Source organism: Podarcis vaucheri (assembly GCF_965113315.1).
Source record: "Podarcis vaucheri genome assembly, chromosome: 4".
NCBI lineage: Eukaryota > Metazoa > Chordata > Lepidosauria > Squamata > Lacertidae > Podarcis > Podarcis vaucheri.
The window spans coordinates 42,224,698-42,240,445 of record NC_138762.1 but is presented as its reverse complement, the minus strand read 5'-3'; the positions used below and the strand labels follow the sequence as shown (position 1 = coordinate 42,240,445).

At 42.7% G+C, this 15,748-nt stretch overlaps 1 protein-coding gene across 5 annotated transcripts in view; it reads right to left on the bottom strand.

The window, feature by feature from the left end:
- Nucleotides 1-14,729, bottom strand: part of EPHA6 (EPH receptor A6) — a 356,395-nt gene extending 341,666 nt beyond the window's left edge. For 4 of the 5 annotated variants that reach the window (XR_014218859.1, XR_014218860.1, XM_082219716.1 and 1 more), the window contains exon 1: nucleotides 12,736-14,729. Coding sequence is in view for 3 of the 5 variants with exons in the window: in XM_082219716.1 (XP_082075842.1) it covers nucleotides 12,736-12,841 (106 nt within the window). In the remaining 2 variants the exon portion in view is untranslated. The remainder of the gene's footprint in view (nucleotides 1-12,735) is intronic. The other variant, XM_082219718.1, reaches the window with a different exon arrangement.
- Between the last annotated feature and the right edge of the window lie 1,019 nt (nucleotides 14,730-15,748).

The following is a 15,748-nucleotide window of genomic DNA, read 5'->3' as shown; positions in this document are numbered from 1 at the left end:
TGCATCCCACTATGGCGAAGTGTATTATATTTCTGTTTAAATGATTATTTCTAAATTGCAACTATACTATACGGAAAACAGAGCCCTCAATTTGGGCAGCAATAATCATCTATTATTATTATTATTATTATTATTATTATTATTATTATTATTATTATTGCCACCGTGCTGGTGCTAACTTCCAAGTAAATATGCACAGGACTGTGATGTGAATGTTTTGTTAAACATGACTGAGTCTTTAAAAAGAAAAGCACATATGACAAAACGACAACACAACATACCCTACTAGCCAGCTTTCCACAGATTACGAGAGTAAATGGATACAATAGTCAGCCTGAAAAAAAGGACTCAGCAGGTCATGATCTTTGATGTAAGAATAGATGTCTCAAAACACATGTTTCTATTTTCGTCCACAAAATGTTCAGGGATATGAAAGCATTAATAAAGCTTAAGTATTAGCTTTTAGCATCTAGAAATCTAATACCAGTCAAGAATACACTATTTTTGTCACTTTACTGATGTTTGAAAGCCTTGAGCTGACAGATTGGCCACATATAATATATAGTGGTACCTTGGGTTACAAACACCTTGAGTTACAAAACACTTCAGGTTACAGACTCCACTAACCCGGAAGTAGTACCTTGGGTTAAGAACTTTAGCTCAGGATGAGAACAGAAATCACATGCCGGTGGCACAGCAGCAGCGGGAGGCCCCATTAGCTAAAGCAGGTATGTCCGTTTTCAGGTTAAGAACGGACCTCCGGAACAAATTAAGTTCGTAACCAGAGGTACCACTGTACAAGTAGCACCCACATTAAATGAATGGTCCTATAAAACACCCCCACTTCCTGCTGCTGAGTCCCCATTGAGCCAATAGCATGTGATGCTACATGTGTGCTTTAAAAAGTATGCTTAAACTGGTCACTTTTATTTTGATGAAAAAAGCAACTGTAGGAGTCTTCTTTGGAAAGTGCTGCCAATCTGGTCTCTGAACAGAGCTTCCACTGAAAAAAAAGGGGGGATGAGCTGCACTGAAAATGCATTTAGTCTCACTTAAGTGTCTGGCTTCCTCTGCTCCATCTTAGAAAAAAATTGTCATGAATCAAAGTTACAGGTGAAAGCTGTTGATCTTTCTCATCTGCTCTTCACATTTTGAGTATGAGACTTGCTGATAGGGACGATTTGCCAGAGTCTCCTATCTGGGGCATACAGTGTGCAGTGGTTGTATTGTAAGAACGTCTAGGCTGCCTTGGGCTGCAAACTTCTGACCCTAAGGGAGTTAGAGTTCCTTGAACATCTGCATGCAGGGAGAAGTTGACAGTCGTGGTTCCTCCCATTACAGTGTGGCAGAATCTCTGTAGGGAGTAAGACAGATGGAGCAATATTCCAGAAGATGCAACAACTGCTAAGTTTCTTTCTTCATACATATGTTAATGGAACAGGAGACAGCTTTAGGCCATGAGTTGGTAACCCTAACAGAAGCTGTACAGGGAGAATATTCTGCATAGTCTGAAAAGGGCTAGATTTAAGATTCCTCATAATTCTGAAGAATAAATATGATTCCCTAGAATAAATAAATGTTTTATTCAAGATTTTTAACTATAAAACACTGCACTATAAAGGTATAAAATCTCTCTTACAAATCCCATTGCTTATTTTAAAAACAAAACACTGCTGTAGTAGTTTCACAAAATTATACTTTTCAAATTTTACTTAATGAGACAGCACTCAAGGCCTCCATTTCAGTATTAACCTTCACATTAATATTCCACCCTTCTTACCAAAGAACTCAGGGAGACATACTTTGTTGGGTTACCCTTTTATCCTCACAACGACTCTAAGTTAGGATAAGTCAAGAGAAGTTGACTAGCAAAAAGTCTTCCGCTGAGTGTCATGGCTGAAGCAGGGATTCACACCAGGTCTCCCCATCCCAACACTCAAACCCAACCTTCTTCAACCTTGGGTCCCCGGATGTTGTTGGACTACAATTCCCATGATTCCTGACCACTGGTCCTGCTAGCTAGGGATGATGGGGGTTGTAGTCCAGCAGCATCTGGAGACCCAAGGGTGAGAAAGGCTATTCTAACCACTATACCACATTTGCTTTCATAGAAGTCTATAGAGAAAATTAATGGATTTTGTTAGGACTGAGTGTACCACCAAAGACAAGTACCCCATCAAGGTGCTCTTTTAAAAACAAAACTGCTTAGAAACATTGTTAAAGGGCAATTGAATATACGCAGCCACGGGCTAAAGCTAACAATTAAATCATTTTAAAACTATGAAGAGCCCTTAAACTTTGTTTATGTGCTTAGCAAATGTTATCATGAACTTGGTGCTCTATGGCTGCACACATGTCAGCCTGTTTTGTAGGCCTCACTGAGATTCAAAAGTAACCTAACCAATTATTCAATCAGGATGCTTCAGAGAAATATTCAATTATCCATAAATCCCTCATTTGTATTCCACAAATAGAAGACAATGGCTGTGCTTAACCCAACGGCCAAAAGGAATGGTAAATAATTTGATTTTCCTCTATGTAGTCACCAAAATTAAGAACTGGTTCGGATGTCTAGTGGCCACTTGAGTTTCGCGACCTGATTGGATGCCATTGGATGCCATGTTCTTTCCTCATCTAAATAGTGCAGTATTTCTAGACTGAATGTAAATATTTGTGGTTGTATATCGGGGGTGGGGTCTGTGTGGAGAGAGTCTTCTCCTTTAAATGCTTGAGAGTTTACTTTAGTGAGGACCTCACTTGGAAAATCAACATAACTCAGGTGGTCAGAAAGGCCCAACAGAGACTCCCTTTCCTCAGGGTCTTGTGAAAGAATAATGTTAAACAACAATTGATGAACTCCTTTTAGTAAAGGTAAAGGTACCCCTGACTGTTAGGTCCAGTCGTGGACGATTCTGGGGTTGCGGCGCTCATCTTGCTGTAAAGGCCGAGGGAGCCGCCGTTTGTCCGCAGACAGCTTCCGGGTCATGTGGCCAGCATGACTAAGCCGCTTCTGGCAAACCAGAGCAGCACATGGAAACACCGTTTACCTTCCAGCTGGAGCGGCACCTATTTATCTACTTGCACTTGACAAGCTTTCGAACTGCTAGGTGGGCAGGAGCTGGAACCAAACAATGGGAGCTCACCCCGTTGCAAGGATTCGAACCACCGACCTTCTGATCGGCAAGCCCTAGGCTCTGTGGTTTAGACCACAGTGCCACCCGCATCCCTGAGCTCCTTTTACCGGTCCACAATAGAAAGTGTCCTTTCATATTGTATCACAGTGTGGTATGCTGGCCTGACAGCCACGGACAGAAAGTCTCTACAGAGGGTGGTGAATACAGCGCATGATATCATGGGCTGTCCCTTGAGTCCGCTAGACGACATCACAAGGGATCATTGCCTTAGGAGAGCGAGAAAAATTCTCAGAGATGACTCACACCCCAGCCATCATCTCTTTAATCTTCTACCCTCGGGCAGGAGATATAGAAGTATAATCAGCCATACCAACAGGCTAAAAAACAGCTTCTATCCGTGGGCTGTTAGGCTGTTGAACGAAAAATAACATAGCAAAATTGACTTGTGAGCTGGTGTGTTGTTTAATAAGAGATTGAGTGGTTTTTTTGGGGCGGGAGGCTCGTTTAATTTCATTGTTCACAGGTTGTACAATGACAATAGAGGTATTATTATTATTGTTAATCCAAAATGCTTGCCAGCTAGCTCTCAGGTTGCGTTATTTCCTAACACTTACCCTGGAAGTAGTAACACTTTCTGCTGCAGGACACCATTGTAAACCTTTAATTTACTCGCCACATCCTTTCCCTATCCACTTATATACTTTTATCTGCCTTTGCCTTGCCCCAATTCTTCATCTACCCTGGTCATTCCACCCCCACCCCTATTGTGCACCTAGTTCCCAATATGTATTTGCTATTGTTTGTAATAGTATTTTAAATACATGGAATCTCATTACATAATTCTCTCTCTCTCTCTCTCTCTCTCTCTCTCTGTTTCATTCACAAGATACCTAGAATGAGGATAGAATAATGATTTCATTTATTTATTACCCTAAAGTGCCAAGGCAAGTTACAACATTAGAACACAACCTTAAAAACAGTTTAAAACAACTTGCAACAATAATAAAAAAGCAAAATGAGAGAGAGGGCCAAGCTATCTGCCCTCAGTCTGGTATTTTGTGGTTAACAAAATAAACAAATAAAAGTTAGCCACCAGAGGGTGCTGTTCACCACCGTGAAGACCACAACCAGATGCCAGGAAAGGAGAGGTTGTGTTTAGGAATGCTCCCTTTTGAGCCAACACAGTTCAACAAGTTGAGCTCTTGAGATGATAGCTGTCTCACATGTTCTCACTCAATCATATAAATATACTCTTTGATGGGATGAATTTGACATGACTTTATCCAGTAGGCTTCATTTTAGGGCTAAAGCAAGTGTAACCTTAAATGTGTGCATTTATTTAATGTGACAGTTTTTTTACTTTAGCAGCAGCAGCAGCAGCAGCTGGGGGGGGGGAGACGGATCAGGATTACATTGAAAAGGGAGGAGGCATGGGCCCTGTTCCCCTCCTCACAATTAAAGTCACCTTCTCTGAAGCTGCTTTGCCTTAAGAATGACATTTCTATTAACGAATAATAAACGAATAATAATATTTAAAATGTATGTCATTTTAGCTCTTTCAAATGTGCAAAAATCTTTACCTATATTATCATGTTGGAATCCTTCCAACAATCCTTTAAGGCAGGCCACAATTATTATCCGTATAGAAGATAGGCAAAGCATCATTTGTCCAACTCCAACTAGTATTTGTTCATGATAGATGGGAAATTCAAACCATAGACTTCCTTATCCATTAGGCAGTCTTTTAGCCATTACTCTGCACCAGCTCTCTAGGCCTAGGACTTCCTCATTCAGTAAATGTTTCAGTCCTACTGCATTATTTTCAGCACCTGTCATTATGCTCCTTTAAATTTATTCCAATCATTTAAAAGCATAATCATTTCTTTTTCTGTCTATGTTTGTTATGGAACTGAAATTCCCTAACAAACCTAGAAAGAAATTATAATCAAGATAAAACATGCATGTTAAGTGAATCTTTGATATTTACTTACTGTGCTTAATTGCTCCTATTGGTGTTTTCGGTTTGTGAAATTAGAGTGTTCTTACCCAATTCCGGAACCTGAGCCCTTTCACCTGAGATTAGGGGTGTTGTGAACTTTCCAGCCAGCAATAAAACCACTGTGGTTTTTTGTTTGATGGTTTGTTTGTTTTGTTTTCAATCTTACCCCTTCAAAGGCTTGGCTATTGGTCGAATACTAATGGAAGGGAACTAAAAACAACAACAGTTTACATGGAGAGCTCACACAGCCAGAAGACCAAGATTTCAAGTTGATTTTTGATGCAGTACTTGTGCACAGCATTCTGTGAGCAATTATCTGAGCTGTCCACAGATCTCTTCAATAGTGGAGGCCAGTCCTTACCTCAGTCACAATTTATTTTTGAATTTACCACTCAATTAAGACAGAACGAAGAAGTTTACTCCTTTGTCAATACTATTGTTTCACTCTGCCTTGCCACAGATGGAACTCGGCACCATCCATTGATTTACAAGGGAGGGGAAACCATTGAGAAGCTCAGGAAGTAAATTTAAAGAATTAAAGCTTCCGTTCTGTTAGCACAGCAGAGAAGAAAGAGCTATCACCTCATGAATACAAATTTTAAAATCATTTTTTAAAAAAAACAAAACCCACAACACAAGACCTGTGGTTTCATGCAGCCGATTAGAATTCTACCTCTTATTACGGGGAATCATGCTTTCAAAGAGGAACTGTAGATACAACCTTTTCTTACACATGACGCTGCCTTACACTGGGTCAGACTATTTGTCTTTCTAGCTCATATTATCTACTTTTGTGGGCAGTGGTTCTCCAGGGTCTCAGGAAGAGATCATTCCATTGCCTGCACCTTATTTCTCTTCTTTACTTTTAAAAATTGTAAATCCTAGAGTTTGAACCTAGAATCTCATGCACGTAAAGCATATGCTCAGCTATGATCTCCCCCCATGCCTTGCACGGTGGAGCATAAACTGAGTTGTTAAAAATAAAAGTGGGTTTGAATTTGTACAATATGCAGCCGCAGTAATATGAAGACGATGTCAATAATGATGCTATTAGCAACTTGGCATTGCCTAAATGCCGCTGAAATCAATGAGGTTTAACATTCCAGTGGTCCACAAGTTTACTTCAAAAGCATTTTTAGTGGGCTAAAGAGGGGAAACCAAGACTTTTCCTTTTCTGGTTCACACCCATCCCGTGCCCTCCCTGCAGAGATAATTTCTGTGCAACTTGTGCTTTATCACTAAATTATCTTGAAACAAAGGAGGACAAAGACATTGGTTGCTCAAAGCAGATCCAAGTCAAAACTTTCTTTGTAGCTGACAGAGCAATATGCAAATAGAAATGATTCAGCCCTTTGCATATATTCTTAAGCAAACTGTTTTGTGAAATTAACACTACAAAATATCCTCATGAAGTGCTTCATTGTGCTTTTGCTGACTACAGAAGAAACAGATTATAGAACCTTGATTTTTTTGGCCTCCTATCAATTAAAATAATTAATTGGTACTTGCTCAGGTATATTTATGCAGTCAGTGGTTCTACACTTGCAATGCCTCCTTTCTATATTATTCCACCTCAAGGCTATGTAAGTCTGCTTCACTTTTCAACATATTTTGTTTAAGCAAAGTATGTGTAGTGTATCCTTAAGGAAGATGCTGTGTGGTGCTTTTGAGCTTACAAATAATATTTCATAGACTTGATAAGTACTAGTCTGTGCAGATTTTTAAATTATATGATTGACAGCATGATCATGCTGCTCAAGACTGGCATTTTGCAGAGTGTGGAAAGGTTTGAATAAAGGAACCAACCATTAAATACAAAGAGGTAAAGGTAAAAGGTAAAAGACCTCTGGATGGTTAAGTCCAGTCAAAGGCCATTATGGGGTTGTGGCACTCATCTAGCTTTCAAGCCGAGGAAGCCGGTGTTTGTCCACAGACAACTTTCTGGATCATGTGGCCAGCATGACTAAACCACTTCTGGTGCAATGGAACACCGTGACGGAAACCAGAGTGCACAGAAAAGCCATTTAAATACAAAGAACCAACATGCAAATATGCCTTAGTGCTATCTACAATATAGAACTTTTTTTTTTGTTTATTCATCATTTAGTATTTATTTATTTATTTAACAAAGTACCACCACTGTATATGTAAATAAACATCAGGGGTTGGGTGGGAGTGCCATGTTCCTGTTCCTGAGTAGACATTCCCCAAAGCATGCAGAATGATTTAATTTAGTCAGTCACTTCAACGACCTCCTTTGGACTCACAGCTAGTGTGCTTATGCTAGGGGAAAGGATCAACTGATTTTTTCTAAGTGCCTGGTCTAGCAATTGAATCTGTATTAATGATTTTGAATACAAGCTCAAGAGTGGTGGTGAATTTGGGCTAACAAGTCTAGAATAAATTATAATCTTCACAAAAAGGCTAGGCATCCTGTCCTCGAATACTATTTCACTCTGATTTTTTTTTTAAACTTTCTAATAACATTTGAGAATGGAATTCCGTCATGACAATTTTTGCTGGGGTAGTGGTTGAGCATTCCTTCACAATCATACTGCTATTTTTACAATAATTTCCATTTAAACACTGCTGGTTTGAAGTTTCTTGTTTTGAAAACATTCTGTGTTTTGGCACTTTGGGTGTCTTATGGCAGGAGGGCAGCATAAAAATAAACAACAACAACAAACCTACAGGATAAACATGAAATCTAATTTGAATTTCTTTAAAGTTCTTCCTTTTCATAATACATTTAAGGAAATTAAATTTTTAACAGTAAAATAGGTAGTTAGCTTGGTGGTTAAGTGCATGAGCTATAAGCTGGTAAGTCCCTCGATTAGCCCTTCTCAACCTTAGATCCCTGAACACTATTGGACTACAACTTCCATCATTCATAGCTAGCAGGACCAGTGGTTATAGATGATAGAAGTTATAGTCCAACAACATCTGGGGACCCATGGTTGAGAAAGGCTGTTCTAGGTCAATAAATTCACTGAATGGCCTTAGGCAAACCACTAAATCTGATGTGCAGCCTATTATTATTTATCTCATTGCTTTTTAGAAAACATCTCAAAGCAACTTACAATATAGTTAAAATACAGTAACTTATCAAGCAGATAAATCCATAAACACAACAATAAAATATTAAACTTATTAAATTAATGAAGGAATGAAGGTGTTCATCCATCAACAAGACTCAAAAGGACAAATCAGGTCATAGATCATATTACTGTACATTATGATCTAAATTTAGACTGAAAAGCCAGGGGAACAGGAATGTCTTTTTCTGGTGTTCAAAAAGCTGCCACTGTTGGTGCTATGCAGGGCTTTTTTTTCAGCTGGAACTCACTGGAATTCAGTTCTGGCACCTCACAGGTGGGTGCCATTGCTATTATAAGAGAACAAGGATGTTGCTCATGCTGAGGCCTTCATGCTGAGTTCTGACATCTCTTTTTCTAGAAAAATAGCAATGGTGCCATGTGACTTTCCTGGGGAGAGTGTTGCACAATTGGGGAGCTATCACTGAAAAGGTCCATTGTCTCATTGTCAACCTCTGTACCTCCATCAGGGGAGATACCCAGAGAAGACCCTCTGATGGTGATAATAAGTACTAGGTAGGTTCATATGGGGAGAAATGTTCCTTGAGATACCAGTGTCCCAAGCCATATAAGGCTTTATAGGTTACAACCACCATTTTTGAATTGAAGCCAGAAACCAATTGGTAGCCAGTGCAGCTGGGTAAGGATTGGTGTTATATGCTCAGAACATCTAGTCCCATTCAGCAATCTTGCTGCCAACCTCTGCACTAGCTGCAATTTCTGAACCATCTTCAAAAGTGCACTCAAGTATAAGCTATTGCACCACACGAAACCCAGACAACAGAAGCTAGGCTATCCCCATCCAAACAGTCGCAGCTAGGCCACCAGCCTATGCTGATGGAAAGCACTCTGTGTCATGGATGTCACTTGTGCCTCCAGAGACAGGAACAAACCCAGAAGTACTCCCAAGCTGCACACCACTTTCATTAAAGAAAGTGCAACACCTTCCAGAGAAGGTTGAACCCTATCTATCTGGTCTAGAGAGCTACTCACCAACACTGACTCAGTCTTATCTGGATTAAGTATGGAATAGTATGGAAACAGAAATATCACAGGGTTGATGCATGGATTAGTGATGGCTCACTTTCATGCAGTAAATCCAACTGATGTCAGTGACATCCATTTTAGCCTTGTCACAATTGCCTTTCTCTGGAGTGGGTGGGTGAGTGGTATAAACAATATCACCATCAGGGTGTCCCACATTTATATAGACACCAGAGGAGCAGTTTGGGGTGAAGTCAAAGAGAGATGGCAATCACACAGCATTTTAGTATCATAAGACCCAGACAAAATATGTGAAGAGATTTGAGCTCTTAGGGGGAAAACCACACACTGTACCAATTTTGCTTAAAGGCTACCGTAATCTATAACACAGCATTTATTAGTTAAGTGCAATATAGCAGATACTGTTTAAGAGCAGATAAGGTTATCAATGTAGTTTAACTGCAATTTTAGTAGAACATGTAGAAAATAAAATGCTATGTCAACTAGCTATTTAAGAAATGGAGGTAGCTGCCAATGCAAGTGTTTATTTAAAAAATTGCCTAGTATTTTTTTGTTGACTACATCTCTGAGTTCTTTTCTGAAAATGTTTTTTTTTTGCTGTGTTGATTTATACAGATGAGACCAAAGGACAACTAGGGTCAAGGCAACTGACATATACAAAGTTCTGTCTAATGTATTTTGGAGCACACATTTAATTATTATGTTGCTTGGCCTATAGGTAAAATTGGATCAATTCCAATAAGACAAATGGTTTGAGGGGCAGGTGCTGGATGCTGGTGGACACAAATAATGAAGGGGTCAAATCATGCAATTTTGTTCTCATAGCACACTACATGGGGGGTCATCAGCAGATAATTATGCTCAAGCTCACAGATGAAGGGATATCACAACATGGGTTTAAATATTTCCTATATACCCTGCAATAGTGCACATAGTGCATTTGAGGAAATGTATTTGGTTTTTTAACGCTCTAGTACGTTGTTGAAAGTAATAGCACAGAAAATGTAAATTTCAACATTTTTTCTGTTATATTTTTAAAAATATATATCTGGAGAATCTCCTCCCATTTAATAATCAACAATATGCAGGATGCTGTACAGAACACCAGCTGTGCATGGAAGGCTTACAGTCATTAGTTAGTCAAATGCCATAAGGCTCAAAGCAGGAGTCAGTGGTTCTCTTTAATAAAGGTAGGCACAGCAGTAAATTTTGGTCTGTACAGAGGCTGCCAGAGAGCTAAAATACAGTATAGCACGGCTAGTAAAACATTGCTAAATGCATTTTGCATTATGCAAATATGAATGAAGATTAAGATCCACAATTCTAAAATGGCTTTATGATAAGGCATTTAGAATGGTATTTAGGGTGGGCTTGAACATTCATTATGTGTATGATGACAGATGAAGAGTCTTATATTGTTTGTTAATGGTGTATCAGTCAATCCATGTTGGGTTGCATGAACCTGTAAAATTGGATCCTCAGTATGAAATCTGAATTAGTTACTGGCAAAATCGAAGCCTACAACTGGTATCCGAATTGAAAAAACATACTGCACTTCCACACCTTGGCTGTCTATTTTTTTTTTTAGCTGACAGCAACTTTAGTTACCCAATTATAAATCTCTGGAAATAGTCCTTAAAAGAGAGAGCCTGCCTGCAGCCTTACTTACAGTGGTGCAGATTGATTCTTTCTTTCATCTTACATTATATGTTTCTTTATAGCACTCTCACACGTAGCCCAGTTTTAAAAAAAAGGCTTTCCCAAAATAACCTTGCTTTGATGATCATCTTTTTGTTTTTTGCCCAATGTCTCCTGCAAGGGTAGAATTCTGTACTCTCAGAAATCAATAGAGATTCATCTGTTGACATTCTGTGGCTTTTCCTGTCATCATGAGTATCCACAGATTGCTAAGTAGTAACGAGATTGGTTGCCATGAGGTTCCCAAAAGAAAGGAAGGTACGATCCAGAATGGCTCAGATGTTACCTTTTATTAGACCAATTATGCTGCTAGGGCAGAAGAGAAAGTGCTCAGAAATCTCCTGAGGAGAGCAGGACCCACCTGAAAGCTTTTCTACTGACTCAGCCAACAGAGGTGGTCACTTTAAAAGATTTAATCTGAAACATTTTGGTTGGTTTTTTTTTAGTGGGACAGCCAATGCAGTCTACTGGATATAGTGTCTGATATTTTAAATGAATTTTATTTGATAAAAAGTATCAAACCATGAACACATACACTACAGTGTTTGGGTTTTAGGACACCTGGGCTGGATTTGTATAAGGGCAAGCAAGACAAAGAATGCAAAAGCATATTGCGCGTTAAAATAATTATATAAAAGATCATGCTAGAGAGGGTGGTAATAGTGAAAGTGCACATGCATGCAAATGGAATAATTAGTTTCAGATGGTCACATCTATAAAAGATACCTTTGCTACAGAAAGCTAAGGTCAGGATCCCACTTTGTAAACTGCTTTAGGTTTTATTACAATCCAGCAGTATACAAATCCTGTGAAATAAATGATAAATAAATAGGATCCAAAAAGACCCATGTGCACAGACTAATGATATGAACTCTCCAAGGTTTCCCTTGCAGTTGCAAGGGCTCATGCAGATACTGGAGACTATTTTACAGGAACCCCTGACTTTTCAGGGAAGTAAGAGGCTTCTGTGTGAAGATAGGCCTCACAAGCCTACTGTGTATCTGCAGAAGCAATGCTGATGCCTTCAGAATACCACCCAAAACAAATGAATACTAAGTTTGTTGTTAGGAAGGTGACCAGGGGGTGGGTGGGGGTGCTTTCATGGCAGTGTGATGAAGGAAAAAGAAAATGAGCAAAACCCCCACAAATGAACCCAGAGGCACTGGCTTTCAGCTTTTTGTTTAGGTTATGCTACTGAAACTGATGCCCTCTGGTTCCCACCCACCCTCAGTTTTCTTAATTACAGTAGTTAAAAAAGAAATCCATCCATCTCAGATACCTGTAGGAGAAGCAGTGCTTTCGATCAAGCAGTGGTCTGATCTCATGGTCTTTAACTCACTTGAGTAAAACAAGAGTCATGATGTGTAGGCAAACTAAAATGGAGAGCTCCGAAGTTTCACTGAGATTTCTAATCAGCAGCACAGCTTCAGATCACTCTTCAGGCTTAGAATAATTGACCAGCCACTGTGGCCAGAGCCTGGGGAATCCTGCAATTACCACCCCGAGTTCCACTTCCTCTCCACCATGCATGAGAATGCAAAGGCTTCTTCCCACCCCCACCGTCAGCTACCAAAGTGGGGCAAGTCAATAGACACTCGCTGATGAGAAGAAGCCAAGCTTTTGCCAGCCCATCACGAGGATCCAATAACCCTTCTATGCCTATGGGGGCTGCCCTTTCCCCCAGCAAACACCCTGCAGCCCTGAGCTGCTTTTTAAAAAAATATTATTATTATTATTGCACATCCAGTCTTGCCTCCCTCTCCAGCGCATCCCTCTTCCTTCCCACCCAACAGTTTCTCTTTACCTTGATTGCTGGAGACGTGGCTGCAGCCCGCCGGACACGCTGTCAGCAGAGGGAAGACCAGGCTAAATTTCCAAAGGAAGAAGCCCCTCATTTCACTGCTGCCCATGGCTGGTGCTGGAGCCCCTTGTCCTGGCCTCCGGGAGAGGCAGGGGGCTTCAGCTTCTCTTGCTCCTCCAGGCTAATGGGCAATGCCTGAGGCCCCTAGGGGAAGGAGGGTCCAGGCTACCAGGCGCTGCCAAGCCTGAAGAAATCGCATCCACCTGAGTAAGAGGGCGTCCTGAGCCGAGCCAGGCTCCCTCTGAGCAGCAGCAGAGGCCGAGGGACACCGTCGAGTTGGGAAGGCGAAGGGCTTGCGAGCAAGGCGAGGAGCGCACGGCAGGCAAACTTTCCCTGGCTGAGGCGCAGTGTGCGTAAAATCCGTGTGTGTGTGTGTATGTGTGTGGAGGGGGGGGGGAATTGCCCAGCCTGGTGGCGCCCACCTGGCTGCCTTCTTGCGTCTCACTTCTCTTTCAGCCTTGCAGCACCATCCCGTTTAGTGGCCGCCAACCCCACAACTGCAACAGCCTCCTGGGGGGCAGCGACATCTTCGCCCCCCTCGCCGAATGCCCGTCCTCCCGGCTGCCCATGAGGGTCAGGCAGCGCCCGGGAGCCAGAATAATTTCCTCCCTTTGGTGGTGGGAAGGTCCCCTCTCCGAGGCGCCTTCTCCGGTCCGCGGCTGGAAGGTGCTGAAACGCTGGACAGCTCCCCGCCTCCGCTCAGCCGTCAAGAAAACTTGCCAGGCGGGATTTCCCAGCCGCCGCCGCCGCCACGGACTCCCTTTGGCTGGGACGGTGGCTCCCTGACGCCAATCAGTCGCGGATCACACTCAGTTGGGCTGGTTGTCTTCCGCGCGCCTACCGGCATCTCCGCGCCTTCCCATCGCCTGCGGTTTGGGGCTGGACCATTCTCTTCCCCGCCCTGCCCTCCTCCTTTGCTTTTTCGGAGGGTGGTTGTTTTTGAAGCAAATGAGCCCTGGGCAGGGGAGCTAAGCAGGATCAATATTACCTGGCGTCCGAGCCGGCAGGAGGGCTGCTGAGGTTTTCTGGGCACGCCACATTTCAAGCAGCAGCCACCGCTTGCTGCAGAAATCCCTCTCTCTCTCTCTCCTCCTTCCTCGCCAAAAAAGAGGGGGGTCACGATAATATTGGATCCTTAAATGGGTGTGTGGGAGGGGAGGGGAGGGGAGGGAGGAAAGCAAGCAATAAAAGAAATCGGACTCTTGTTGTGTCACCTCCCCAGTTCTCTGGAGAAGAGGTGAGACCGGTATGTATATGGATGTGTCGGCAAAAGGCAGAGAGGGAAGATGATGCTCTCGCTTAAGCTGAGAAGCTGTGAGCAGCCCGCGGGTCAAATACAGTCTGTTCGGCACTAGAGGGGGTTAGTTGACAAGACAAAAAAAACCTCCGAAAACAAAACACAAAAAGGTCTCTCTATTTTGCTTTTGGAGGGCGGCTGTGGCTAAACTTTAAAATTGCATTAGCTTAAAAGGACACTGGTAATCCTTAGGGCGCAGGTGGCAAGTTGTTATCTCCAGCTTTCTCTCCACTCCCCAACGCAAGTTGCTTTCTTCCTTCGCTATGGAATACTTATTTTCCCTTCTTATTTTCTGCCACTCATAATGCTCAAGGCTAAGGTCACGAGGAAGGTGAGCGATTGGGGGCTGGGTAAGGAAACTGGAGCACTGAATTCAGAAGTTTTAATGTAGGTACATCTCACATCTCACAGCATCGAGGTAAGGATAACTGAGATAACATAAGTGAAGCATTTATTGCATTAGGACGCAGCTGAAGAACTTGTGGCCCCTCCAGATGTTCCTGAACTGCAATTCCCATCAGCCCAAGCCAGTGTAGTCAGTGGCCAGGTGTGATGGGAACTGCAATTCAGTAATATCTGGAGGCCCATGGGTCTGGATTAGGGGAATGCTATCTAAATACTGTACAGTGGTGGCACAAAGAGAGCTAAAATGTCTTGGGGAAAAAAGGGGGGAGGGGATTACAATAAGACTGTGAGGCAAAGGGAAGCTGAGTGGTGTAATGACGTGAGAATGGAATGCCTGCGCCAAGATCAACTGCCCTGAAGTACAGTTGTGTGTTTTCAGCCACTGGAGAGGAGCATGCACCTGCACTGTGCCCGCCCCGGATCTGGCAGCAGCTGAATGCCACTTGATCAGCGCTGATCAGCTGTTTGGCAAGATCAAAATTGGGGGCGGAGGGAGCTCTGGCCAAGGTGAGACACAGGGCTTAGCTGCTACAAGTGGGGAGAACAGAGGAGAGGCTGATATTGAGGGTACTGGTAGCAGCCCAGCTTTTTGCCTGGGTCAAAGCTTTTGAGTTGCCTGACCTCAGTGAGTGTGTCTGCAACAGCTGCAACCTCAGAGGTAGTAGACTGAGCTGCCAAGAAGGAGGGGCAGGAGGAAAAGGCAACCCTCTAGCTAAGTTCCTTGGTGGGGGTGAGGGGAAGAGGACCCCCATAGTCTGGGGCCAGGGAAGGGATGGAGAGGGCCAGGCAAGGGAAGAGGCACCTGAGATGCTAGCCAGCTGTGTGGGATCCAGGACGGTTACAAGTTCTGTGTCTCTCCAACTCCCTTTAAGGAGATGGAGGGCAGGACTACCCTGCCTCAAGGAAAGCTGACAGGAGTCTCAAGTTGAGATGTTGAGGATGGGGGCAAAACAGAGTTGGCAGTAAGAAAGGATCTGGGGGAGAAAGGGCAGCCTATGCTATATCCACTGATTTTTACTGAAGAAACGGGTGGGGAAGGTGAAGGGAGAAGGAGGGCACCACTGATTCAGCCAAGGAGGAACAACCTGGGAGCCCGAGTAAACGAGGAGCCTACCTGGGGCAGTGCTTGGGTGATGGACTGGTCTCAGTCAAAGCAGCATGTAGAACCTCGCTTCCCTGAGGGTACATCAATACCCCGAAATACCCTCTGCTTGGAGCTAGGGTGCAGGGAGTCCCTAGTGAAGGTAACTAAGG